Here is a 26,823-nt window from a genome sequence, read left to right as displayed (position 1 = left end):
AGGTCTGAAAAATAAACTTGACACATTTTTTGATATTTGCTTCGCTAATTAAAAATGTGGACGGAAATTATTCATAATACGTATTTATCTCCGCCCTCCTGGAGGCGGTTTTGAGGAAAGCCATGTTGTTCAACACGAGAGAATCCAGGGTTACCATGAACTGGAAACGCGCACATTATCTGCAATGAGTGGAGAACGCACTCAGAATCTTTTGAGAGAAATTTTAAAACTTTTTTTGAGAGCCTTTGAATAAGCGCTTCATTAGGAACTAATTTATATATCTTACTCCTGATGGAGGGGGCGCGCGAGCCCCGCACTTCCTTTCTAGATCTCCACTGGCTAATACTCGGACAATCGTCACTGCAATATTTGTCTAACTAGCTGCCTAGTGAAAGTTTTGCATAATGAGTTACTGTAATCAGCGCGCCGCGCCCCCTTCCGGGAATAAAACAAAAATTGGGCCTGTTTGAAACCTAGTTGACACTTATAAAACTATCCTGTACTCCCTACTTATATTAAGAATTATAAGCCTTTAAATTATATTCTACCTTTAAATTATAAAAGTAGCAGTAAAAAAAATCACTTTCCCACTCAACCACCCTGATTAATAGCCTAATCATTCATAATTAAATATAATTTATATTTTTTACAAACCATATACAAGAATTTTTCGCACGCAATCCTCAACTCAGTATGAGAAAAATACTTTCCAGGGTACAATCATTTATAACGACAGTAGGAAAATTCTCCACATATATATAGGGGGTGTCTCACTTAATTTTGCGACCTGAAATATTTCCGAAATTACAAAAAAATGTAACGAATCTTGTTACGTACGAATGTACAGTGGGCCACAAATTCTCGAGGTAAAAATCCGTGAGTTAGGCAACCCAAATAACGCCCGCTCCAATATTAATTACGCCAGGTAGAGCAACTAGAACAGCAGCATGAAGTCGCCCCCACCTGTTAAAAGAACAAATCGTAAACAGTGTTTTTGTGTAGGAGTGAGTCAAAACGCTGGTTGACGAAATGAAAAAAGGGAGTCTTTGCATACTTGTACTCGCAGTATATAGCACAGTACCAGAAAAAAATATATACGGACATGAGAGGTGCCAATGCGACTTAAATAATCTTATAATTAACTCAAACGAATTAATAAACAACTTACTTCAAATGACTATACATATATGTGTATCAAATAATATACAGATAGATTATGCGATATATATGTATTAGTTTATTTTTATAAACTAAACACAAAGCCTTTCGCTGAGTTTTAAAACTATTAACAGTATCCTATCTGCAAATCAACTAAAGTACGGATTGATCATTCAGGAGAAGAACCCAGCTCCTAATGAAAATTTTGAGGGTCTAACAGGGCCTGAGCTCCTAGGTTCCAGCGCCAATGATTGATACGTAATGTTACTTCGAAAGAAGAACATTTCTGATTTCATTAGTCGTTAAATGACTTTTGAAAATGCTAAATATTGTTATGCAGTAATTTATTTGTAAATATTAAAAATGCAAAATTCGATAACACTTAAAGGAGTTGGAGAACTTATCCGTAATAAGCGTAATTCCCTTAGGTTGCAAATATAACTGAGGGTTCGTGATTTGTTTAATATTTGTGTAAATTTACACATTGAGACACAAGGAGAAAAGAGGAGACTATAGTGTTAATAAACAACAATTTAAAAATGCACGAAATTAACAGTTAATATCAAATATAGAACCATTAACAGAGTGAACTCTGTAACTCATTTAATCCATTCATTTTCTTCTATTATTTTCAGGATTACATCATTACTGAATTTCTCCACTAGAGATTATCTTTCATCTAGCAGCATCCAACTGGAGTTCAGTCTTGTAAATGAAACGTTTTAAAAATTGTAAACGGCGAAGGCGAGAATCGAACTCGGATTGCCGGATTACGAAACTACAACGCTAACCACTCATCTAAAGCGTTACTTCTTCCGCCTTGCCTAAATAAAGAGCCTTTTATCTTCGCTCAAAAGAGTAGCTTGTTAATAGTCAGATTGATTGGCAAAAAGCAGGAAAATGTAATTGAGGACTCGGAGGACATTATATCACTGTATTCACCAAATTATCAACATTACAGATTAAAAAAAAAAAAATACAAATCATCTTTATTTTAAATCAAATACGCCGAGTGAAATTATACTCGTAAACAAACTCAAGACGAATCAATTGCTGCGTAGTAATCGTGGTTCAGTGGTCAAGGCGCTCGACCAGTAATCTGAAGGGAGTCGAATCGAATCGGATCTAGGGGTGTTCGATAAGACTGAAGACCTATCGAACTTCGGGAGTGAAAATTTATCGAGTTGTCATCGGTTACTCGAAACCGTTCGAGTATTTGAAATTATCGAAGTTTCGGGTATTATCGAAATTTCGAGTATTATCGAAGTTTCGGGTATTATCGAAATTTCGAGTATTATCGAAGTTTTGGGTATTATCAACATTTTGAGTATTATCGAATTTTCGGGTATTATCGACATTTCGAGTATTATCGAAGTTTCGGGTATTATCAACATTTCGAGTATTATCGAAGTTTCGGGTATTATCGACATTTCGAGTATTATCGAAGTTTTGGGTATTATCAACATTTTGAGTATTATCGAATTTTCGGGTATTATCCTCATTTCGAGTATTATCGAAGTTTCGGGTATTATCAAAAGTAGTGGTGAACAGTTCGGTTCCTTCACCTCTCCAATGATTTCTTCTTGCAGCCAAACTAGTCAAACAACTGTTTTTTATCTCATAAGTTATTGCAAAGTTATATTTGTGGAAATCATAAGTAAAATTATTTTTCTGCCTGCCCCGTTATTGGCGTATTGGCGCAATCGGCAAAGTGACTATTAGTAGACTAATGTTGTCTTGGATTCCAATTCCATTCGTGTGATGCACGTTTTCTCTTCCTCTTTCTCTCTTCTGACAGACTGCTTAAACCTTGTACAGATTTGTGGGGAAAAAACTTTTCCTTCACTACATTGCTAAGGAGAGAAGTTTTAAAATGAACACTGCATATATGTAATACATATTATATACAACTATGATAACCTCGAATACATGGTTTCTTTCGAACACTCCGATAATCCCGAACTTCTCTAAATATTCAAGCGACTCGACAAATGCGATCATATTGATATATTTCTGTATTTACTGCTTTCAAACAATTCGAGATTCTCGAACAGTTCGAGTGTCTCGAAGTTGTCTAATGTTTCTTACATTTCGAATGCCTCGAACACTTCGAGAGTCCCGAACATTTCGGAAGTCTCGATCATTTCGAGAGTCTCAAACATTTCGGGAGTCTCGATCATTTCGAGAGTCTCGAACATTTCGAGAGTCTCAAACATTTCGGGAGTCTCGAAAGTTCGATAATTCGATAAAATTAAAATTCTTTATCGATGAAACGGTTTTGAAATTTTATCGAATTGTTATCGATTACTCGATTATCGGAACAGCCCTAATCGGATCCACGAACGACTAGAATTTTTTTTTTTTTTTACTTTAGAATTTTTGTTGGCGATTGATCGGCGATGACACGCGTTTTATTATCTTCAGATATTTGAATACTCGGATGTTTTAATACTTGAACTATCAAATCTTCAGGAATAATAATAATAATAAATTATTATTATGATTATTATTATTATTATTATTATTATTATTATTATTATTATTATATCATAGAAGATTAAAAGTTAGATTATTATCGCTCAGGGCATAATATTCCAACCAGAAATGTAACATTTGGCAAGAATATTTCGGTTTCGTTTAGTGTTGATTACGAGAACAGGAATTTCTCATCTCGTTTCTGAAACAAAACGAACAAAACTGAAACGAGAGTTAACAGTTTACATTCAAGACGGGACAAGGCTAACTCAAATTATCGTCTCGCTTTGGAGATAGAAATCGAGACGAGACGAAGAGTATCGTAAACATTTCTCGTTTTGTCTCCATTCTCGAAATAGTATATGTCCATTCCTTAGGTAACAATTGTTTTGTAGACTGAATCTTATACGCTATTTTATTACTTTGTATTTCGGAGTTCATTTAATTTATTATGGTCTGTGTAGTATTTTTTGTAGCAAAGCTTTTATAATTACTTCTGCATATCCTAAAAGTTAGTTTATTATATGCCTTATTGTTCAGTGATATTCAGTTATTTTTATTACAGCTATTTTCCTCAAAACGTACAGTAGAATACTTTCTACATTAAACTTTATTTGAACGCTTTGGTTTAAAATTTTGGTAGTTGCAGAGGTATGTCCTGGAGGTCCAGACACCCTCCTGAAATCCCGACATATCGGTAAGTTTTGCCTAATTTTAGGGCAACTTTAAAAATTTTAATACCATTATTATTATTATTATTATTATTATTATTATTATTATTATTATTATTATTATTACTGAAAACTTAATACCTCAATATTACGTCCTATTGCAATGTAAATAAGCATACTGAAGTTGATAGGAAAAGAAAAATTATAAGAGTGACTTTCGAGGGATTAGTGTCCGAAAGAAACAAGAGGGGAGAAAGAAGGTATGAGCTCCTGCACAATATTAATATCGAAACTTCGGATGCCTAAAGAGAAACTAAGTAGGATTTGTCTTCACCACGATACATAGTAACTAGTTTTCGTTGGATAAAAGACTTTGGATTATGTATGCGTTATATTGATATTTTACAAAATATACATACCAATATAAAAAGGAATAGTTCCTATTTACAAATTTTGGTTGAACAGATATATGGAACGTGTTGGAAATGGCGAACGAAAATATTATTTGTAGAAGTAGGAGCAATAGTGGAAGACGTACGGAATAATTGCTCGGAAACAATATCGTTTCAGACACATTTATGACTCATACTAGGCCGTAAGCATGACACTTAGGGGTCGTATTCATGAATTGTTTGCTAAACACGTTACGTTTTCACACAGTACGAATCGTGGTTTTAGACAGACATGTGGCGTCTTTTTGCTAGTATTTCCCCTGTGAAGAAAGCAATCTCCACTTTAACTTGTAAGATCGAAAGGAATTTAGTATTTTTCATTTTATTGCACATCAGAAGTATGCATATTGTAGTTGATAAAAACAACTTACCCCAACGAGAATCTAACCCGAGACCCCTGAATTACGAAACGAATGCTCACGCCACTATGCTAAGACTGCTCTGTTAAGTAAGAGTTAAAAAAAAACACACACACACACACACACACTTGTATGTAGGAAATTGCACACGTTTACGATAATGACGAAACACTGATTTTGGTCATGATAAAATAGAGAGATTTCAAATTTAAATTAAAAAACAAAAATAGACATAGTGCCTCAGACCACTTTCTTTTCTGATTCACCGAAAGTATCTCCGTAATTTCCCTTTATTACACTTAGTAATACTAGTCTTACAGTTATTTCCAGTAACCTTGAACGACAGGGACAAGAACACCGATACATCGAGGACACACAATTTGAAAGGATCACCCACCGGGAATTGAACACGGGACCGCGAGCACTGAACTATGTGAGGCAGTGATGGCGTGCGTCAATGAAAACTTGACCCACCACCCACCATAACCCACCATGATCCGCCATGACACTCCACCAACCGTGACCGGTCCAGCAACGTAGAAGCCATTATATATTGGTAGCACTAAGCATTATTACAGAGAACCTCTGAACACTCAAGCTGTATTTCAACTGGTTTATATTAAATTTCTCGAAGTAAAGTTCTAACACACTCGATGATACGAAAATGGGGCAATCACCAAAGGTCATGTGTGAAGTATGGGTAATTAATATTAAACGAAAAAATATCCCGTTCCACACAATCCCATTTCGAGATCTAATGTCGAGTGCATCGTAAGACGCGTCGAGGAAACTAACTATAAAGGATTGTAACATTCCTAGTCGGCAGAAATCTGCGACAAACAGCTTGATGTTTAACTAACAACAATCCTGCGGCGAGGAACCACCAAAATTTTATACTATATAACGTAACTCGTTATACATAGGTCCGCAGTCATAATTATAACTAGATTATATTACGGAAATCACATAAAACAGTCTAGATTACGTTTAGCTTTCCGTGCTTTTATTGTTGTACACAATTATAGAAACAAATACACATGTATACATCCATTTATATGATGGTTTCTGAATTATATCATTTATTTATTTATACAAAACGTTATTATGACAACCTAAAGACAAAAACTAATCAAAATTCATCATATTAGAATCAATTATTGATTCTCTTTCTTTTCCGTATTTCTTCTTCTTCAAACTGGTTAGTGCATATTTTAAAAATCATACATTGCCCGGAAATATAAGAAAAGATATTTAAAATAACACTGAGAATACAAGATATCGTTGCAGATGTTGCAGTCATTTGTTGAAAATACTGAACTTAGCATTCATAAAGCTGCTCAACAACATGACATTAGTCACATGTCTGCGAAAAGAATGTTGAAGAAAATGAAGTTTCACCCATACAAAATTCATCTGATACAGCAGCTGAATGAAGATGTCTGATCGCCGTGTAGAATTTTGTGAAGATATGATTAAACAAATCAATGATGATTAGGGCAACCCAAAAGCATAATAGCAATTTAGACATATGATACTTTGAACATGGTTGTGGTTCATTAATTTTTAAGCATAATTTTAGAAAAAGCATAATTTTAGAAAATAAAGCATAAAGCATAATTTAAAATATATAGCATAATTCTTGGAAAATTCTATTTAACTGCAAGTTTAACATACTGTATTAATATTTTTAAAAAACAATATTTACAATGCAAAATCATTGAGAACATAACAATGCAACAATGAAAAGCTTATTTTTTGTTTCTGTAAATGTTTTGCATAATCCATTGATGTGGAGAAAAGAAAAAAGGAAAGGAAAACTTGATGAAAGGATGAAAATGAAATAAAATCTTTACGTCCCACGATTATGCCGGTTAGGCTAAAGGAGACTGTGATAATGAGAGGAGTGAAATGGTAGAATGAAGAAAGTGGGAGGAAACGGGAGAACCCCGAGAAAAACCGCACGGTGTTTGTCCACCACAAAGTCCACACGGCGCGAGCTGGGATCGAACCAGGGACCCCAAGCACCGGAGGTGAACGCTCTACCACTGAGCCACCGCGCCCCCTACCCCGATAACAATGAATAGTACACAAGAACTCCACACTATATTGTTATGTGTACCTCTTGAACTTGAGCACTTTCAGTACTTTATGGTGGCATATTTTACTTTCCCTTTCTGTATATATGCACCTCTAAGACGCACACAAGTGATAGAAAAAGACTGACTCGAGTAAAGCATAAATCTCTTTACAGTGTATTAAATAGAAAATTCATTAAATATGAATGAAATTGCTTGCATAAAATAGTAATAAATAGATCCAGATATTTAGAATATTTAATGTATAGTAAATTTTATACATTATACACGGTTAATGTAAAACAATGATTGAAATTAACAATAAAGAATAATTTGGAAAAAATAAAGCATAATTTAAAAAATGAAGCATAATGTGGGTTGCTCTAATGATGATCCTACTTTTCTTACCAGTATTGTGTTCTCTGATGAAGGCATGTTCCATCTAGCCGGTTACATTAATAGACTTAATTGGAGGTTTTGATTTGACAGCAATATCATTGGTTCTTTCAAACACACTCTACATCCTGAAAAGTTGAATATCTGGGCGACAGTGCTAAATATACAATAATTGGTCCATTTTTTTTATTAATAACAATTTGACTTCTGAACTGTGAGATGTTTCGAAATCAAGAAGTTCCAGCAATGAGAGACACTGGAGAAGACAGTTTTCCCCACTGATGGTTTCAGCAACATGTGCAGGACCGCACAACGGTGTAAATATGCGGCAATTTCTTAACACGGAATTTCCTAAATAACGGAGGAGATTAGGTGGCCTGCTCGTTCTCTGTTCTCCTGATTTATCGCCACTAGACTACTTTTTGTTGGTTTGTCTAAAAATCCGAAAAATGAAATGAAATCTAAGTTTTACGTTCCACAGTTCCTCCCACTGACTAAGCTAAAGAAGACTGTGATGAGAAATGAATGATAGGGTCGAACGAAGAAAGTGGGAGAAAACGGGAGAACCCCCGAAGTAACCCACGCATACGGTGTTTGTCTACCACAAAGTTCACTTGGCGGAAGCAGGGTTTGAATCCTGGACCCTTTGCACCAGCGGTGAACGCTCTACCATTGAGCCACTGCGGCAGCTCTAAAAATCCGAGTGCCAAACAATGCCAACCACTTTGGATAATCTTCGTCAAAGGGTTATTGATGAAATTGCACTTATTGAACTGGACGTCATCAGGAATGCAGTATTTGTGTTTTACCATCGAATTGTTCACTGTCAGACCAAGAAAGGTGCGCAGTTTGAGCACATGCTGTGAAACATCAGTTACACTTTGTTCATCTGCCAATTTTAGACAACCAAGTCGTAAGAGGCAAGGGGACTCATGATAATAAAGTTCTTCGACGGAAAAACAAACAAACGGGAAGACACTACGTGCCTGGTAAAGATGATGTGTAGTTACGCATTCTGTGACAAGGGTAAGAGTAAATCTAGATAGCAAGAAACGAAGACAGGACAACGTTCTTTTATTCTCTACTTTCATGTAAAACTGTATTTTCAACTAAGTTAGGATTAAATCCAAGTGTGTCAGTCACCCGTCCCTAACAATTTAACTTTGAGAACGCATTTAAGAAGCAGATGGATCTCCTGACTCTGAGATGAAAAAAAAAAGTGTGTGGCAAGAATTAGACTATCAAACTGAATTACAAACGGCACTTATCTTGAGCAACTTTGACAAACATAATACGCATGTGTTTATAAACAAAAAATAATTTTGAGTTTTCTCTCATTTAACATAAGCTGCATGCCATTGTGACTAAACAAACATGAGTTACTAACCTTTAAAATCGGGAAGGTAACTTCCAATAGCCCTGTATATCAATTAAGTTTCTTTGCGCTTTATCCAGGTTTTGTAAATTTCTTCTGTGAAATCTTTGTCATTTGTGCTTTTACGCACTAGTGTGAAATAAAGGTCTTACTTAATCTCTTCATGTCATGTGATATTTAAAGAACATATTGGTCCACTGGATCTTTACAATTCTAGGGAAGATGTTTCTTGTTGCAAAACACAAAAACTTTCCTTTCCATATCGTAATGGTCTACCACGGACGCACTGAAATGTAAATGAAAGCAATTTTGTTTTATGCTAAGCTTTTTTAAAATATTGGTTACGTATTTCGTGCTTTTTAATTGCACGTGTATTTCTCCAGATATTCAGTTTATTGTGAATACCAGGTAGCGTACGATGATATTCCTTTTTTTTTTTTTTTTTTTTGCGATTACAGCGTCATCTATTAGAATAACGAGAAAGTGCTTGAAGTAAAAGTTGCTTAGTTTTGATCGCAGAATCAGAATCTGCAATAAAAATAAGGGGTTTCCATTTGAAATTTTTAAGTTGGCCCCTGGTGCCACGTCTGTGAATTTGTCCGGCCCACCTAACGAATTTTTCTTTTTCTTATCTACATTGTTAGTTTATCGTTAGTTTACGTTAGTTTTGCTTAAATTATCGTTAGTTTCGAAAAAGTAAAATTTATATTCAAAAAATAAATAGGCAGGCCATCTTCACCGTTCCCCACTCACAAACGAATTTCACATTTTTTCACATCACATCGTTAGCTTATCGTTAGTTTACGTTAGTTTTGCTAAAACTATCGTTAGTTTCGCAAATATAACGATTTTATTCTAGAAATAAAGTTTCCCGCCAACTGTGAATTAGCCCGCCCATATTGAATTGTCATAAAATTCCAACTCATATCGTTAGTTTACGTTATTTTGTTAAAATTAACGTTTGTTCTGCAAAAATAACGATTTTATTCGAGAAATAAAAGCTCCTAAACTTGTGTTCCCAATTTACAAATTGCCAAAGATTTTCCCAATATATATGCGCGGATCCAAGGGTATAGGGGCTATAGCGCCCCTTGACGCTCAGGTATACACTGGATGATTGGTTTCAATCCTGCTTTACACTAGATAAAGCGGCAAACTATGGTTTAGCCTCTCCCTTGATCATATCCTGGATCCGCCACTGTATGCAGCAGCTGAAATGCATGGGGCAAGTAAGAGTAAATCGATGATCGAACGATCCAGGGCGCAGTAAAACTAGTTACGCTACTGCCTCTAAGGAAAAGCCTTAGCTTCGCTTCTGCCTTGAATCTTCATTCCTTCTAATTTATGCACGATGAAGATAGTAAAAATTATTTTACAAAATAAAATTCAGGATAAAACGTCTGAGTACTGGCGCATTTTCCCTAGTAATCTTGAAACAAGAAGAGCAAAAAGTATTTCAGAATAAACATATTTCACAATGGATTTTCATATTTGAAAAAAAAAAGCGCGAGAGAGAGAGTTTTTGTTTCACACTTTTATGCAACAGCAAGGTTATGAAGGACGGAACCTACTTTATCACGGGCTTTGGATCATGACCGAGACTTGTCTCCCGTTCCAGTAGTGTTAACAGGTTCACAGACTATTATGAAAGATTATAGGGCTTTACCCATCGCGCTATTTCGCCTCCATGAGTTGAATTATAAGATCGTAAATAAAGTCCCGGTTAGCAGGGAAAGAGATAATGAGAAATGTGGGCCCGTGGTAGCTTAGTAGTAGAGCGTTCACCTCTGCCGCATGGGGTCGCTGGTTCAATCCCAGCTCTCGCTAAGTGGGCTTTGTGATGGACAAATACAGTGTACGTGGGTTCTCTCAGGATTCTCCCGTTTCCTCCAATTCTCGTCATTCCACAATTATTATCCATCACATCACAGCCTCATTTAGCCACGGAGCATAAACTTGAGACGTTAAACTGGAAACAAAATTAGAAATCGTCGCAAGGACTCGTGAGGTTGTGTACCACGAATCAAAACAAGTGGGTTGCGTTTCATAATATGAAATTATAGTAGTAGACTTCCAAACTATGGTGATTCAATATTAAACCGGAAATGATATTTTCATCACTTTCGGTTTGAATAGAAAGATAAGGTTGCAGTTGGAGTCTTCTCTTGCAACATTTGAATCCATATTAAGAATATTTCTTGCTACCAATTGCTGCTTTTGTTCTAAGGGTATAACAATTGAAACCGGATCGACTTCTACTGCTTTCTGTGCAAATATAGAGGTGGATATAGAAGCTATTCTTGGGACACTTGAAACCAGAAATCTTAGATTTCCCACCACTTGCAGTTTGAATAATACGGAGATGAAAGTTATTCTTCAGACGATGGATCCATTTGAAAAAGTAATTTTTATTATCTATTACCGGTTTTGGTCTATGGAGATGAATATTGATATTATAGTGGCAGTAGATTTTTATACTTCCGGTTTTGCTGGAGGGATAAAGGTGACTATAATACCTATTCCTGGAATGATGAATTCATTTCAAAAAGCAACTTCTCGCTATTTTTAACAGTTGTTTTGTTCTAAGAATATCACGATTCAGATGGGAAAGGTAGGAGAGATATATTAATTCCCAGTCTTAATAGAGGTATGGGGATAGAGGTGAAAACTATTCTTAGCAAGCTCAATCAATTAAACTCTTCCTTTCTATCTATTACTATTTTTAGATTTCCAAACTACGCTATGCATAAGTATTAACTAACTTAGTAATTCTATGGCCTGTGAAACCCGGAGGTTCAGTGCCGCGTTCACAAAAGTTCTCCACTGACTTCTATCTTTGGCCAACTGGATCCAGTTTCTACTTTGTATTTCTATTTCCACGAGATGCATCTTAATATTGTCCTCCCATCTGCGCCTACGTCTTCCTAATGGTCGTTTTCCGGACTTTGAAAGCGTTCCTACTTTCTTCCATCCTGGCTACATGACCAACCCACCTGAGCCTCCTAGACTGGATGATCCTAACAATGTTTGGTTAGAAATTTTACATAGAACGGCTATGTTCATCTGTCGACAGGTATCAGAGCAAATACGGTAAGAGACATCGAGAAAGGATTTCTTGAAATAGATTCACTATCCCAAGAATAGCCTCCATCTCATCGTTAACTCTGAAGTGGTAGAAATTACCCATATCCGGTTTCAAACGTTGACCGCCATAGAACAATAACATTGCTTCAAGCATTTTTTTTTTTAAATCGATTCAGCGTTTGAAGAAAATACATCATCTTCATCCGCATATCTCTACTAAAACTGCATAATTTACTATCACTTCCGGTTTCAATACTGATCTTCATTGCATTAAAACGGCATCAATAACAAGTCAAGCTCGTATAGAATCAGAAGGTAGCGAGAAGCTTTTATTTATTTTTTTTAATAGATCTAGCGTCTTAATTAGTTCCATTTCCAACGTTAACCATCTACTCAAACCAGAAGTTGTAAAAATTAACCATTTTCGGTTTTAACTGATCACCATACAGCAAAAGTAGTAAGAGATAACGTGAAGTGGTCTTTTAGAATCTATTCAGGTACCAAGAATAGATTTGATTTCTTCCGCTATCCCTTTATTTAAACTGGAAGTTGCAGAAATTAAGAACTTCCGGTTTTAATGTTGACCGCCATAGAGCAAAAAAAGAATAACATAACGATAAGTGATTTTTTTAAAAATCGATTTAGCGTTTAAATAAAATATACAATCTTGACCTACAACTCGCTACTAAAACCGGAAGTACTAGAAATTTATTACTACTTTTCATTTCAATGTTAATCTCTTTGAAAAACAAAATACTTCTGTAGTAGATGCCAATTGACACCCGGCTTGTTGATATGGACTCAGCGTCTGAGGAACAGGTTCTATTTTTGGTTTTATCCCTTTACTGCATCTAGAAGTCATAGATTTACTATTTTCCGTTTCAGTATTGAATTATCATAGTTTGGAAGTCTACCGTAGCTGTACACTGTGTAACGAAACTCATTTGTTTTTATTTAAGTGTTTATGTACTGCGTTTAGCAACTAAAACTTCACTCAATCCTCACATTTGGTACTTTTTGAAAGGGAAATTTGGGTATCAAAGAAATGATCCTCATTTTCCCCTTAGGAGCAAAATCATTTAAAACATTGAAATACGTATTTCCTCATCTTTATTTAGGAGTTTATAAACCAATTCTCTCATCTCCAATTTAAGTGAATTGGTACTTTAAATTCAATACTTTAAAACTAAAGGGAAATTCCAATATTATAGAAATTGTCCCATTTTTCCTTCTTAGGAATCTATATGCCGAATTTCATATCTTCAACTTAAATAAAACCTCATATTCGGCACAATCTGAATAGATAAGCAAAAGGAAATTTTAGTATTTTAGAAATGTTCCCATTTACCCCCATAGGAGTGGAATTAGGAACTGTGAAACATGTATTTAGTTACTCTTAATCTAGAGTTTTTATGCCGAGCGTCTATCTTCCTAACTTAAGGGATTTGCCATGTATAATTATTGTTGCCATAAACTTTGAACCCCCTTTGTACAAAATAGTTATCATGGATAATATCGGAAACACACTCATTTTTTGTTTATTATACAATGGAATACATACAACAAATTCAATCAATAAGTAGTACAGTACAGGGTGTCTCAAAAGTCCCCTGAGATAGAGTGTCTTATTATTAGAGTTACAACAAAATGTAAGAGGAAGAAAGTCTCCAAATATGATATTTTCAATCTAAAGTGAAAGACTTTTTGTGTGTGTGTGTGTGTGTGTAATTGGACAAGCCTTTCGGCTGTACACTCTTTATGCGACCAATGTTCAGGGACGTAGTGTCCATTAAGGCTATAAGGCTTAGCCTACCCATTTATTTATACATCAGCCTCAAATGGTGCTTTTGGATATTGATATAATTAATTTTATTAGAATGGATTTATTTTATAATACGCTGTTTAAACATCAAGCGAGTTGAAGCGAAGCTTCTGCAAGAACGCATTGAAGGCTATCGGCGGCTAGCCTTCCGCTTCTTTCATTGAATTAGGAGAATGGGGCGGTGACAATCATTTTCCCGCCACCCTCAGCAGACGAAAACTTCTTGAGCTATACACAAATTCAACATGAAAGTGGACGAATGTTGACGAAAGGCTAGCCTTTCGGGTGTTTGGCGAGACAAAAGCGACAGGATGCGGTCTTGTAAGAAAGTATAGAACAGAGACTGAAAAATTTAGAAGCTCACATTCAGTAACGAGTTTTGACCAAGAAAAAAAAAAAAAAGAGAGAGAGAGAGAGAGAATAAAAATGTTATGTTATTATGATTAGTATTAATACACAAATGTGTTTTGAATAGTATTAATATATCAGGGACATTATTGCGTACTGGTTTGAGTTATCACAGCCAGTGTTGAATTCAGACGTTTTCACCCGGGAGGGGGAATGTGAACTCCTCAGGGGGAGGGTTATTTTTCTGTATTTTTGCAAGAAAGCAGCATATTTAACAATTCCATTCACATGTACTGTACATCTTAGCTAATATTGAGACTAATTGCTGATAAATATTCAACGTGAGATTATAATTAAAAAAAAAAAAAACAATCATTTAATTTTATCTAAAACATTAAATAAAGACTGTCAAAAATATTTTAGACTAAACCTTAACTGCTATTTACAGTAGCTATTTTTGTTATTATTTCCTATATTCAGTAGTTACTGTTTGTTACTCATGTAGAAGTTTTTAAAAAGATTTAAATTAACTCAAATATTTTTTGTCCTAAAACAAACATACATAGGAATATCTTACCAAAAAGTAATCATTCTTTCTCATACTTCTGATTCTAAATCAAGTAGGCTATATTAACCTTGGTTCTTCACTGCATACACATCAATAGTTTAGTTTACCAAATCTTCAGTAGGATTAGTGCCGTGTGGAAAACCAGCGCTTGGGGCGAGAGTATACGACGGCACCCCCGTACATATGAATGAGGTCGACAGACCAGCTGCGAAAGGTGAGAAAATTTTAAAAAGTAAACCCTGCTTTTCCTTGATTTTGAGCACTTATTACTTTTTTCCTTTCATTTTATATATGTGGACATGTGTTTCATTCCTCTTTCTTTCCTTCTTTTCTTTTCTTTTTCTCCTCTCGAATCGAGCGCCCCTTACTTCGGTGCCCGGGGCCGTAGCCCCGCTTGCCCTTCCTTTGTCACCTTCAATAGCAATTTTTCACTTATATACTACTATTATATTGATAAATTCTATATAAATCTCTAACCCAGGAGGGATAACTGTTCCTCCCTGATCCCTCTAAATAACACCCTCTGAATCTCAACCTTTAACTGACTTATTTTTAGTTAAAGAAAGGTGTGTTTACTTTAACAATCGTAAAGCACATTTACGTCTGTTACTTCCCATGCGAGAAATGGGATTTAGGCGCTCTATTTCAAATAATGCAAGAACTGTACATTTTCAAGAACTGAAGTCTGCTGATATCAGAGATCATATGGAATGATCGAAAGATCTTCCCTATCTTTCCTTTCCTATCTCAATCTGTACTAGTGCTACCTACTAATAGGTCTATATAATATAGGGCGAGAGTATAGTACCTACTAAAATACAAACCTTTCTTCAACAGTTGACAATTTCAGGTTCTGCTAAACTCGGTCATAGCGTTAAGAAATACAGGTTTTATTGACTATTTTTGTATTCTATCTTAGATGTTACATTTTTAATATTTATATAGAATGGGTCTGCGTCATTTATATGTATATTGAGAGATCGGTTTTCGGCTGCATGTGCACGGAAAGAAAAACAAATAATTGGGTGAAGTGATTTCTACATTTTGTGACTGAAATTTTGGGTTTCTCCGGAGGGGAATGAATTATCTTCGGGGGGAGATTCCCCCGGGCTACCCCTTGAATTCATCCCTGTTCACAGCGTAAAATTTACATTTTAGTTTTCGATAATTGACATAGCAGTTACAATTGCTTGTATTTTTTGCGTTGGGTTGCTATCCGCAAGTTTTTCGAAGATCGATACTGAAGGAGACCTCAGATGAGGTTTCTTTCTTTCTTTTTTTTTTTTCATACTTTCAATCTAAAAATAGCTTTTTCTGTAAAAATCATCAATTGACTGTGAGCTACTGCTCCACTATTTTCCATTAGTATGCTGATATGTGTTGTTGTGGGTGAAGTGTTTAAGTTTGTCTATGATTTGGGGAAGTTACACTTAAGATCGTCCTATAGCTAGCCGTTTTTATTTGTTTCTTTGAAACAGTAATACAGTGTTTGTGTGATATGCGAGTATCGCATATGTAAGGAAACCGTATACAGGGTTTTCATCAAGTCTGGACGGATTTAATTTGCTTATAATTTTCATAAAAATGCTCATAATGAAATCAAATAAAGTGCAAACGGTAGCGGAAGGATTAAATTTTTAGTTGGCAACACTGTTAGATAGGCGGCAACTCTGAACACGTTGAGAGAGGGAGAGGGAGGGCAAGGGTCAGTTTCTTACCAAATTCCATCCATTGTTGTTTTCATTGTTGTTTCAATGTTGACTGTTAAAAGTAAGTTGTAAGCTGTATTGGTGTGTGTGTCTTTTAAAGAAATAAAACGTTTGGTGCGCCCTAAAGTGAACGTTTAGTGCGCTGTGTCCTATGATCATCTGATTGGACCGTTCTTTTTTGACGAGGAGACCGTGAATGGAGATTCGTACATGGATATGTTGCAGAAATACCTCATTCCGGAACTGGAGGCACGTGGAATCCAGAACGGCATCGTGTTCCAACAGGACGGGGCACCCCCTCACTATGCAATCAAGGTGAGACAGTTCCTTGACGAGAAATTCCCTAACCGATGGATTGGCCGCGGTGGCCCCACCGCTTGGCCGCCAAGATCACCCGACCTTACCCCCTGCGACTTCTGGCTTTGGGGTCATGTGAAAACGGAAGTTTATGCAAAGAAGCCAAGTGGTTTGGAGAACTTAAAGGACAAAATCAGGGCGTCTGTGGCTGGCATTTCGGATCAAACACGGCGGAACGCTGTGAGTGGATTCCAGCGCCGCCTACGCGAATGTGTGGACGTAAATGGCGCCCAGTTGGAGGTGTGGCGGTAAATGAACTGAGCTGGTGCAGATTACAGGTAAAAATTTAATCCTTCCGCTACCGTTTGCACTTTATTTGATTTCAATATGAGCATTTTTATGTAAATTATAAGCGAATTAAATCCGTCCATACTTTATGAAAACCCTGTATGTAAGGGAAATATGAAGCAGAACCACTCTCATACTTTTTCTTGCATTGTATGAAAAATATATTGCATGAATTAGCATTTTTCTATCAAGCACTACAGCGTAGTCAGAATACTAAAACGTGATCATTTAAATAAGGGCGGGATAGTTTTTTTTTTGGGGGGGGAGTAATTTAAATTCACTTTACAATCATATATACATACAACAAAAAGTGCAATTTTCAGGGGATTGGGCCCCTCCTAGCCACCCTCTAGCTACGAATCTAATTTCAGCCTACCCATTTCAAAATTTCACACTACGTTACTGCCAATGTTAAATGAAAATGCAACATTTCCATTTACCTGGACCCAAAACATAAGCGAATGAAGTTACTGTTTGAAAGGCGGACTGGACTGGCCATCGACACGTTAGCGTAAAAGACAGTAACTTCATTCAGTTATGTTGTGGGTAGAGGTAAATGACAACGTTGTATTTTCAATTAACATTGGATGCATAAAGTGTGTACAGCCCAAACGGATCGTCCTATTAAAAAAAAAAAAAAAAAAAAAAAAAATCCTTTACTTTAGATTGAAAATATCATATTTGGAGACTGTTTCCTCTCTTACATTTTGTTGTAACTCTGATAACAATAGAGTTACCCTATGTCAGGGGACTTCTGAGACACCCTGAATATTATCGAAAATACTTAATTATGAAGTGTATCGCGACGTACGCAACACACTTTACCATTATATTCCTAGATGAAGACAAGACTTACTATGCTCTAGAAAAACAATGACGAAGGAAGACTTTTGGAAAAAATAAAGTGTATTTGAAAGATTGTTAGTCAGGGAAAATATTCTATATACCTAATGTTTCGTAGGGAATAACTGAATAAGTACTGCATGGGAGGGAATGTGGAAAAGAATTAGATGTTTTTCAGTAACAACGTGGTCTTCCAAAATGATAATGAGCAATACTCACAACCAGGCCTGCTTAGGCGTCATTTGAAGACCATCAAAATGAATTTCTTCAACACCTCTCCTGGCCAGCATAATCACCCGACTAATTTCATTGAACAGCTATTGGAGGATTTAGAGCAGCGAATCTGGCGCCAATTTCCTCCTCGACCATTCCTATGAAAGCGAATGTTGCACTGCGCGAGAGATGGGACCTGACCCTTATTAATCATGTAAATTGTATTTTGTTAAAATGCTTCCATTATTTATAGGTCCATTATTTATATGTAAACGATAGTTACGTTATAAGTTGTTTCAAAAAGTTATTTCTATACTCTTTTAGTAACTAACGGCTCTGGAATTAAGATTACGTCTCTTTTCATACCTTTGAGATAACAAACCACCATATATATATATAATGAGTAATTCAGAAATTATTAAAAGCCTTTACCTTGCAAAAGCTCTCCCTTAGTAGTTCGTCTCTATTGTACTGTACGCTCTGCCATTGTCTAGTGACAGAATCATCAAAAGTTTGTGTCTGTAATAATCTGTTCCTCTCATCCTCAAGCTTTAACCAATCCGCATAGGCGGTGGCTGGAATCACAGTTGGAATCATAATTGGAGATCCATAGTAGAGTGACATCTCGGAAGTAAAACTGGAAATTTTAATTGCCTAATATCCTGAAAAATATAAGTTCCTATTAAACGCAAAAGAAAAAGTAATACAAGGAAATGTGAGCATTAAATAGGATATTTAAGAAGTACGAAATAAATTTCAGTACATGGATCCGGGACTGCAAGCTCTTCTTACAACCTTTCCAGAATAAGTTCTCCCTAACGTTTTCTGAAAGGTTTTATTAAAGCCAAATTATATCTATTTTTAAATATATAGGACTATATGTATTCTTTAAAAAATATTTTAAACCAACCAAATCATTATCTTATTTCCCCTACACGAATATCCAAAGATGGAAGTGTTCGGCTTCTGTAATTAAGCGCGAATTCCAAATTAAGGTTGCCAAACCGAAACTCAAAATAAAATTAAATCTCATTCAAAACAAATTTGTAGGGGGAAGGGGGATCTAAGTATAAAATCTTGTAAACAAGATATAATTATTTAAGAGTACAAGTTCGTTAGTAATAAATGGCCTGCTCACCAAATTATTGTAGTAGATTTATAAAAAAATCAACTAGATGATCACAAGAAATTTTAATTCTCTAGTTCCTAATGTTTCATGGACTAGTTTCATTCTGCAGTAAGTGTTTGTATACAAATTTATTTGAATGAATATGACACCGCGGCTTAGTGAATAAAATCAATGTAACAATTAGCAGGTAATGAGTCCTGCGGGGTCCTCCTGACCACACCTCCCCCCCAAAAAATCTGATTTATCTATAAATTTAGTGTCATTTTAAGAGTGGTATTACAAATTTTAATATCGTTATCCTCAAATTGCATTTGAATCTCCCTCCCGCCGAAGAACTTTTGAACAACCCCTCCCCCCCAATAAATTCTTTCGTGCGTGCCTGACAATTGGTAATTTTGCTCTCTTAACAAGTCTGCAGCCAAAACAACAACAACAAGAAGTTTACGGAACGCATAGCAGAAAAAGGTGTCGATCTATCTGTATAAAATATTGCATTAGGAACAAATTCTTTCGACCTGCTTTGAAATTTTAGGGGACAGAAAAATGTAAGGGTGTCCTTCTAGCTAGTGCCTTCCTCTTACAGTTAGTAACTTCCATTACTTTTGCAAATAGGACTAACTAGGTACATTCGCGAAGATACAAGGTGAATTTCCGAGAAAATTGTACAAGAGTTTAATATATCACTTGCACCTATTCCCATTTAAAAACCGAAAGTTGAATCCAATATGGCGGTTTCAAGATGGGGCCGGGGTGGGTAACATGTGTCAGAAAAACAGCAGGTCACCAAAATATGGATGTTTGTGATGATGTAGCATACTTAGTTTGCAACACTGAGTGACAAATGCTAAATTGTAAGATTTCGTTTGACATGTAGATTTGAAATGTATAACAACTTTACGTAGTACAATTTGAAAAGTGTAACTTTATGGTGAGTTAGTAACACCAGTGGTGCTATTCATCCGGTTCGCTAGAACCGGTTGTTAAAATATTTCGAGTTCGCAGAACAGTTTGTTATGCACAGACATAACATTAAGTTTTACCCAGATATGGGCAGCAGTAGTAAATTTTGTTTTTTAGAAATTCTTACAGCTATAGGGTTAAACATATGGGACTTTATGCCAAGTCGTTCTGATGCGTGATTAGAGCCATACTAAAGAGTCCGACTAACAAATGTTTCCTGTAGTACTCAGGCCTTTAGTATTGCGCTAATCATACGTCAAAACGACTCTGCATAAGGCCCATGATCTCTTAGAACAAGATATAAGCATTTATTTCTTATAAAGGTAGCCAAGAAAGTTCTGTCGCTTTTTCACTCACCACCTTCGAACATCCATATGTCACATAAGATATACCTGGAAGATCAACAATAGTCCCCATCAACATCGACGACCTTCTGCCAACGTTCTGGAAGGCCATGGATTCCATCGCGGTAGAACTTGGTGAGCTGTGAAGCGAAGAAGGCATCAACTGCATTTTGCACGTCTACTAGGAATTTGAACTGGCGTTCTCTAAGGTCATTGACCAAGGAACGGAACAGGTGATAATCGGACGGTACAATGTCCCGGGGTATGACAGATGCAATAGTGTTTCCCATCCAAGGCGTAGAATGGTGTCCCGGTTGATCCTAGCCACGTGGGGCTTAGCGTTGTCCTGTAAGAGGAGGAATCCTTTGCGATTCAGAAGTGCTGGCTCCAGAGTTCGAGTTTTTCTTGAGCGCGGCTGAACTGCTGACAGTACATAGTTACATTGATGCTCTGACCAGCTGGTAGAAGTTCCCGATGCCGCGAGCAGTTCACCAAACGCACAGAATGACCTTCTGGTGCAGTGCTGGTTTCGGCTGTTTTGAAATGGGTTGATGGGATGCTAAGCAATAATGACGGCGCAGTAGAGCTTCGTACAGGACCCACTTCTCATCACATGTCAACACCCTGTCCAGAAATGGCACCTTCCTCAGACGAAACAGCAAAGAAACACAGGTGTCGGCTCGCGTTGCATTCTTGCCCGGAGTCAAATCATGTGGGACACACTGACCCAACCTGTAGGCTTCCCAAGTTGAAAGAGGTGCTGCTGAATGGTTTCTCCACTCACATTGAACTGTAGTCCCAGTTTCTCACATGTCTGGTCACTGTTCGCCTAAATTGCTGCCTGTAGATCTTCATTTTGTACATGTGTTGGTCTTCGGCACGTGGTGCCTCTTCGAGTGTTTGGTCACCGCCCTTAAACTTGTTAAATCACATCTACACCGTTCGCGTAGTCACGACAACCTCACCCAAGGCCTGGCACATCTTCGGCCCGGCTGCAGCAGCGTTTGACCCCAGTTTGAACTTGTACAGCATCACGCCCTTATGAAGTTTTGTAGAGGTCCCATGTTCACTCTGTCCTTATGCAAGTTCATGGTGTAACTGAACTGCCACCATCAGGTAGTATGTTGCATATACCCACACCAACAACTAACCTTCGCCTTATCTCCATTCGCATTCAACTCACGGCGTGAGGGCCAATTGAACGCAGACCTGCACAAAAATAGACAGAGCTTTCTTGGTTACCTTTATAATTTCAAATGCTCAGATATCAAGACTGAGAACTAGGATCACATGAGAGTTATTTATATTTGAAATGCATACATATCATTATCAACAATTGTCGATCCATTGCTGGATTAAGGTATTTCCAATACTTTTTAACAACCATCTAACTTGGATAATTTGTTTCCAAGATATTCGCAGTGCTAACTAATTTCGTCACACCACCTTGTATTAGGATGCTGTGTAGGGCCCTACTTGTCAATTGTGGTATTCAGTAGAAAGATAAGTGTAGGGAGTTATATATATCTATCTACTCTCTCTCTCTCTCTCTCTCTCTCTCTATCTATCTATCTATCTATCTATATATATATATATATATATATATATATATATATATATATATATATATATATATATATATATATATCAGGAGCGCACGCACTTGGGGGGGGGTCCATCGGGTACAGACGCTTCCCCCAAACAAATTTTATAACTCGAGATACATTTATGTTTTCTTAATAAACTATAATCGTTTGCTAGAAAAATTATTCATGTTGCCTAAAGATTTGATCGCACACTTCATCTATCTATACACTTCCTTATAAAAGCAATCTAGTTCTATATTTTTTTTTCTGAACTTATCACCTTTTCCAGTGGTGCCCCCCCCCCCGTCATGTCCATGACGCACCCCCCTCAACTGTCTATCCGTAGGTGTTCTTCCATGAAAAAAATCTTTTCGATTAATTTTTACACCCCTCAAACGTATTTATTTATAGATTTTAACCCCCCCTCAAATATTTCAATGACGCAGCTTGCGTCATAGCCCCCCCCCCCTTGTGGGCACCTCTGCCTTTTCTAGTGTATAACAACACCGATTCAATACTACATAGACATAGTGTCTCGTATTGTTGGACTCCTCTAACAAAAATTTTGGGATGCGCGCCTGGATATACCCAGGTATATTTATTTACCTACTTTATGTATAGCCTATTATTAAAAGAGCAAAGCATATTTTTCATTTTTGCTCCTGACCCGCCATTCGGCCATCACTGCTTCCTTGCTTGATTGAGTTTAGCGTCCCTTTCAGCAGCGAGGTTATCAGACGTAGACCTACAACTGAACGTGGGATCAGATTCATCTGAGCTCAGCCGAAAATCGAACCCAAGTCTCTCACTCCCCATCATTGCTTTAGAGAATTTTGACGCTAAAGGTGGCAATAACCCGGGAATCGAGCGTTATGGAGCTTTATAGGTTTTCCACTCACAGACTCAGCAATCATACGAGATGCGTCCAGGAAAAAAGTTTTCTTAGGATGGTAAACACAAGGAGGACCTAGTGACGTAACATAGTTGTCACAGATACAACATAGGTGACACTTCTTGTCAACATCCTCATCATCGGAATTCAGACACTAGTCATACCGTGAAATCAATTTTTGTATTCCAGTGTCTTTAGCCGTCTGGGAGAGGAACTAGTCTATGAGAACAAATCCAGGCTATACAACCGATCTTCTGCAGTCGTTCCGCTGGGACGCGTTTGATCACCCACCGTATAGTTCTAGATCTTGCTCCGAGGGATTTTTATATCTTCTTTCACCTCAAGGGAGAGGGGGGGCACATATGCAAGATCGACACACACAGTCGCGAATACATACACACAATTTGATGGTCGTATGCACATAATACATAATAAAAAAACAATTATTTACGCAAATATCCTTTTAACTACCATAAATAAACTACAGTACTTAATATAAATATATAAGTACTATAGTACGTGAGACCAAATTAGCATGTTTTGATATGTATTTACAAGAACTAAACATCCTTTGAAAAACCCAGGGGAGGAACTGCCTCATGCTCCGGGTGACCACGCGTACAGGCTAAGGGAGGCAAATAACTGCAATCCGCAGGAAAAATAACGATGAGAAGAAATAGAAGTCTTAACATGTAATGCACCGAATGCACTCTAAGTGATTATAAAGATTTCGTACTAATAGCTCCGGCTTGTGAGCAGTGTTACCACTGACATTGAGAGTCAAGTTGTTGACTCGAATTGGCCCTATACTATACTGTTGTGCTTACTAGTATCACATAATACTACTATAGCCACTTGGTATTATAATCATCCCGAAGAGAAGGCGTCCGCAGGATAATGCAAGAAGGTGGTGCAGCTGAGTTTTAGAAATACACCAAAATATAAAAAAATGAAATGAAATCTTTGAGTTTTACGTCCCACAGTTATGCCGGTTAGGCTACAGGAGACGGTGATGATGAGTAATGTAATGAGTGAAATGGTGGAATGAAGAAAGTGGGAGGAAACGGGAGAACCCCGAGAAAACGCACGCACACTGTGTTTGTCCACCACAAAGTTCACTTGGTGGGGGCTGGGATCGAACCCGGGACCCCTAGCACCAGAGGTGATACACCAAAAAATATAAACTTTACAATGCCCGCTACAAGTGGTATCCTTACACAAACAAACTACACTTGAAAAAATTTGAAATGGGTCCAAGCTTCCCCAATCCTAAGTTAACCCGACCCTACTCTACTATAGCATTTTAAAACTATCACATATTTATTTAGACATATTATAGTATGGACTATATTAGGGTATTATATTATTAGGGATGCGTTCGAGTCGAGACAGAATTTTCCTGACAAAATTCGAGTCGAGAAACAGCTCTTCCAATAGAAAAATATATATTTTTCGAGTCGAGACATCACTTTTACAGCACATTTTCGAGTCGAGACAGTCTCAAATCTTGTCTCGTGCGCATCACTATATATTAGTATATTATTATAGTGTAAAATAAAAAATATTTTAAAAGTATGACTTTATAATGATTTAAAAGTATGATTTTAAATTTTAAAAAGTATGTTATTACATTATAGTATTATAATATTTATTATAGTATTTATTTAGAGTCGATGAATGTCAAGTCTCCCAATGGTGGTTACACGACCATTTTCCATTTTTCTATTTTTTTTTTCAATACTGAAATTTACATATCTTATGAGTTAGATTTTTATTTATTTTTTATTTATCTATTTATTCTTTTTCTGTGATGCAAAAAATTTATTTGCAACTTGGATTTAAATGGGGAAATACTGATTTTTCATTTTTCCTAATTGTAAGTTGGTATACAATAATACTCGCTACGTATTATATAATTCCAGTTATTAACCTATTATCAATTCATTTTTACTTACTTAAGATAGCTAATAATATGTAAATCTCTCACAAAGAGAGACTATAAACATATACGTCACTGCATTTTTTTTTTTACAACTTCTTATTTAGTTATTTTCCTAACTTTTTCTTATTAAAATTAGAATAAAATCTACATTAGAAAATAAGAGAATATTACCTTTAACACTTATCCTCGCTGGTTATTACTCATACAGCACGAAACACTGCACCTCGAAATACAAATTAAACAGATATTCACAAAGCTGAGCAGCACGTAGTCAGCGAAGAACAACCTGATACTAACTCGACTCCACACAGGCGCACTTCTTCGAAACCAGTGAGCCAATAACTACATCCTTCGGGTTACTCAGAACATGGTTCAAATTGGTAATAAACTGACATTTTACACCTTGAAGTCCAGTATCAACCATATTTGACGATACACAAAAAACAATTATTATTAGTATGAAAATTTTATGTTCCATACTTTTCTTGTGTGTGAACATACTATAAGAGTTGGATAACATTTACAAAGTAAAATAGAACACATATTCGATTCTGAATAGCTTGATTCTTAGTAAAGGTTTCGATTTCCTGAGAATGCAAATTTTAGTTGGAGCTCGATTCCACGTAAACGCTGAGTTTCCTTTCGAAGTTTAAACGTTTTTATTTACTTATTTTTTCACTTTTTTTAAAAGCAAATTTTAAAAGTTGAACCTTATGTTCTTGCAAAAATTCTTTTTTTTTTTTTTTTTTTGCATTAATGCTAAAGATTTGTTGCTTCATTTTCGTACCATGAAAAATGAAAAATTTAAGTTTTATGTCCCACGATTATACCGGCTAGGCTAAAGGAGACGGTGATGAGAAATCAATAAAATGGTGGAATGAAGAAAGTGGGAGAAAACGGGGGTGTTTGTTCTACACAATGTTCACTTGACGCGAGCTGGGATCGAACCAGAGACTCCATGCACCACAGGTGAACGCTCTACCACTGAGCCACCGCGGCTCCACACACACACAAAAAAAAAATGAAGTTATATAACAACAGAAATAATAATAAAAGAGAATATCTTTCTCTCTTTTTGGATAGGCCATGAAAGCCCAAGGGTTGTGTGTGGGAGTAAAGACTCTTTGAATTCGGCACTCATTGAAGTGATGAAATAATAATAACTCCTAATGTTTTAATCTATGAGAGTTTGGGCCAGCTAGTTAGCTTTTAATTGAATAATGTATGGTCATTTTGTTAGCTCCAATCACCGATACGTCTAACTTTCTAGATCCAACATCATTAAAGTAGCTTCTGCCTCATCCCACGAGCATAGGCGGCGCCAGGATTTTGGTAATGTGAGTGCAGGCTAGGATGGGACAACATATCTTAACATTGTTGCCAGAACGTTCTGCACTACTAAGCTATAAGATCTTAAAAATAATCCCTACGTTTTACTTAAAAAAAAAAAAAAAACTAGAAATCCTGTATGATAGGAAGTAATTTATGAGAGACATAAGAAGTCCTCAAATATATGCAAACATAGGAAACAAGAAATATACAAAATAGAAAGGATTAATGTAAGAAATCTGAAAATCGAAGTTAATGTGGGTGCAGCTGCAACCATTGCACCTACTGTGGCACCGCTTATGCCCACGAAGCGTCAACACCGAAACTTACTGTATATACCTTCACTGAGGATCGAACTTGAAAGCATGCACTCCGAAAACGCGCGCAAACCATTGATAAGCATCATCATTATTGGGGGCCACGGTGGCTCAGTGGTAGAGCATCTACC

The 26,823-nt window shown here is 36.5% G+C and overlaps 1 protein-coding gene across 1 annotated transcript in view; it reads right to left on the bottom strand.

Moving 5' to 3' along the window:
* The window catches only part of LOC145673206 (uncharacterized), a 95,892-nt gene extending 70,331 nt beyond the window's left edge, over nt 1-25,561 (bottom strand). Inside the window, exons 1-2 of the mRNA XM_081742685.1 lie at nt 25,218-25,561; nt 18,626-18,855 (exon numbers count right to left, since the gene is read on the bottom strand). Of these exons, the coding sequence (XP_081598811.1) occupies nt 18,626-18,817 (192 nt within the window). The 5' untranslated portion in view covers nt 18,818-18,855; nt 25,218-25,561. The remainder of the gene's footprint in view (nt 1-18,625; nt 18,856-25,217) is intronic.
* Nucleotides 25,562-26,823: the final 1,262 nt, after the last annotated feature.

This window comes from Thermobia domestica, chromosome 16, assembly GCF_964235325.1.
Source record: "Thermobia domestica chromosome 16, izTheDome1.hap1.1, whole genome shotgun sequence".
NCBI lineage: Eukaryota > Metazoa > Arthropoda > Insecta > Zygentoma > Lepismatidae > Thermobia > Thermobia domestica.
The sequence above is the reverse complement of the archived record's forward strand: the minus strand, read 5'-3'. Positions and strand labels throughout refer to the sequence as shown.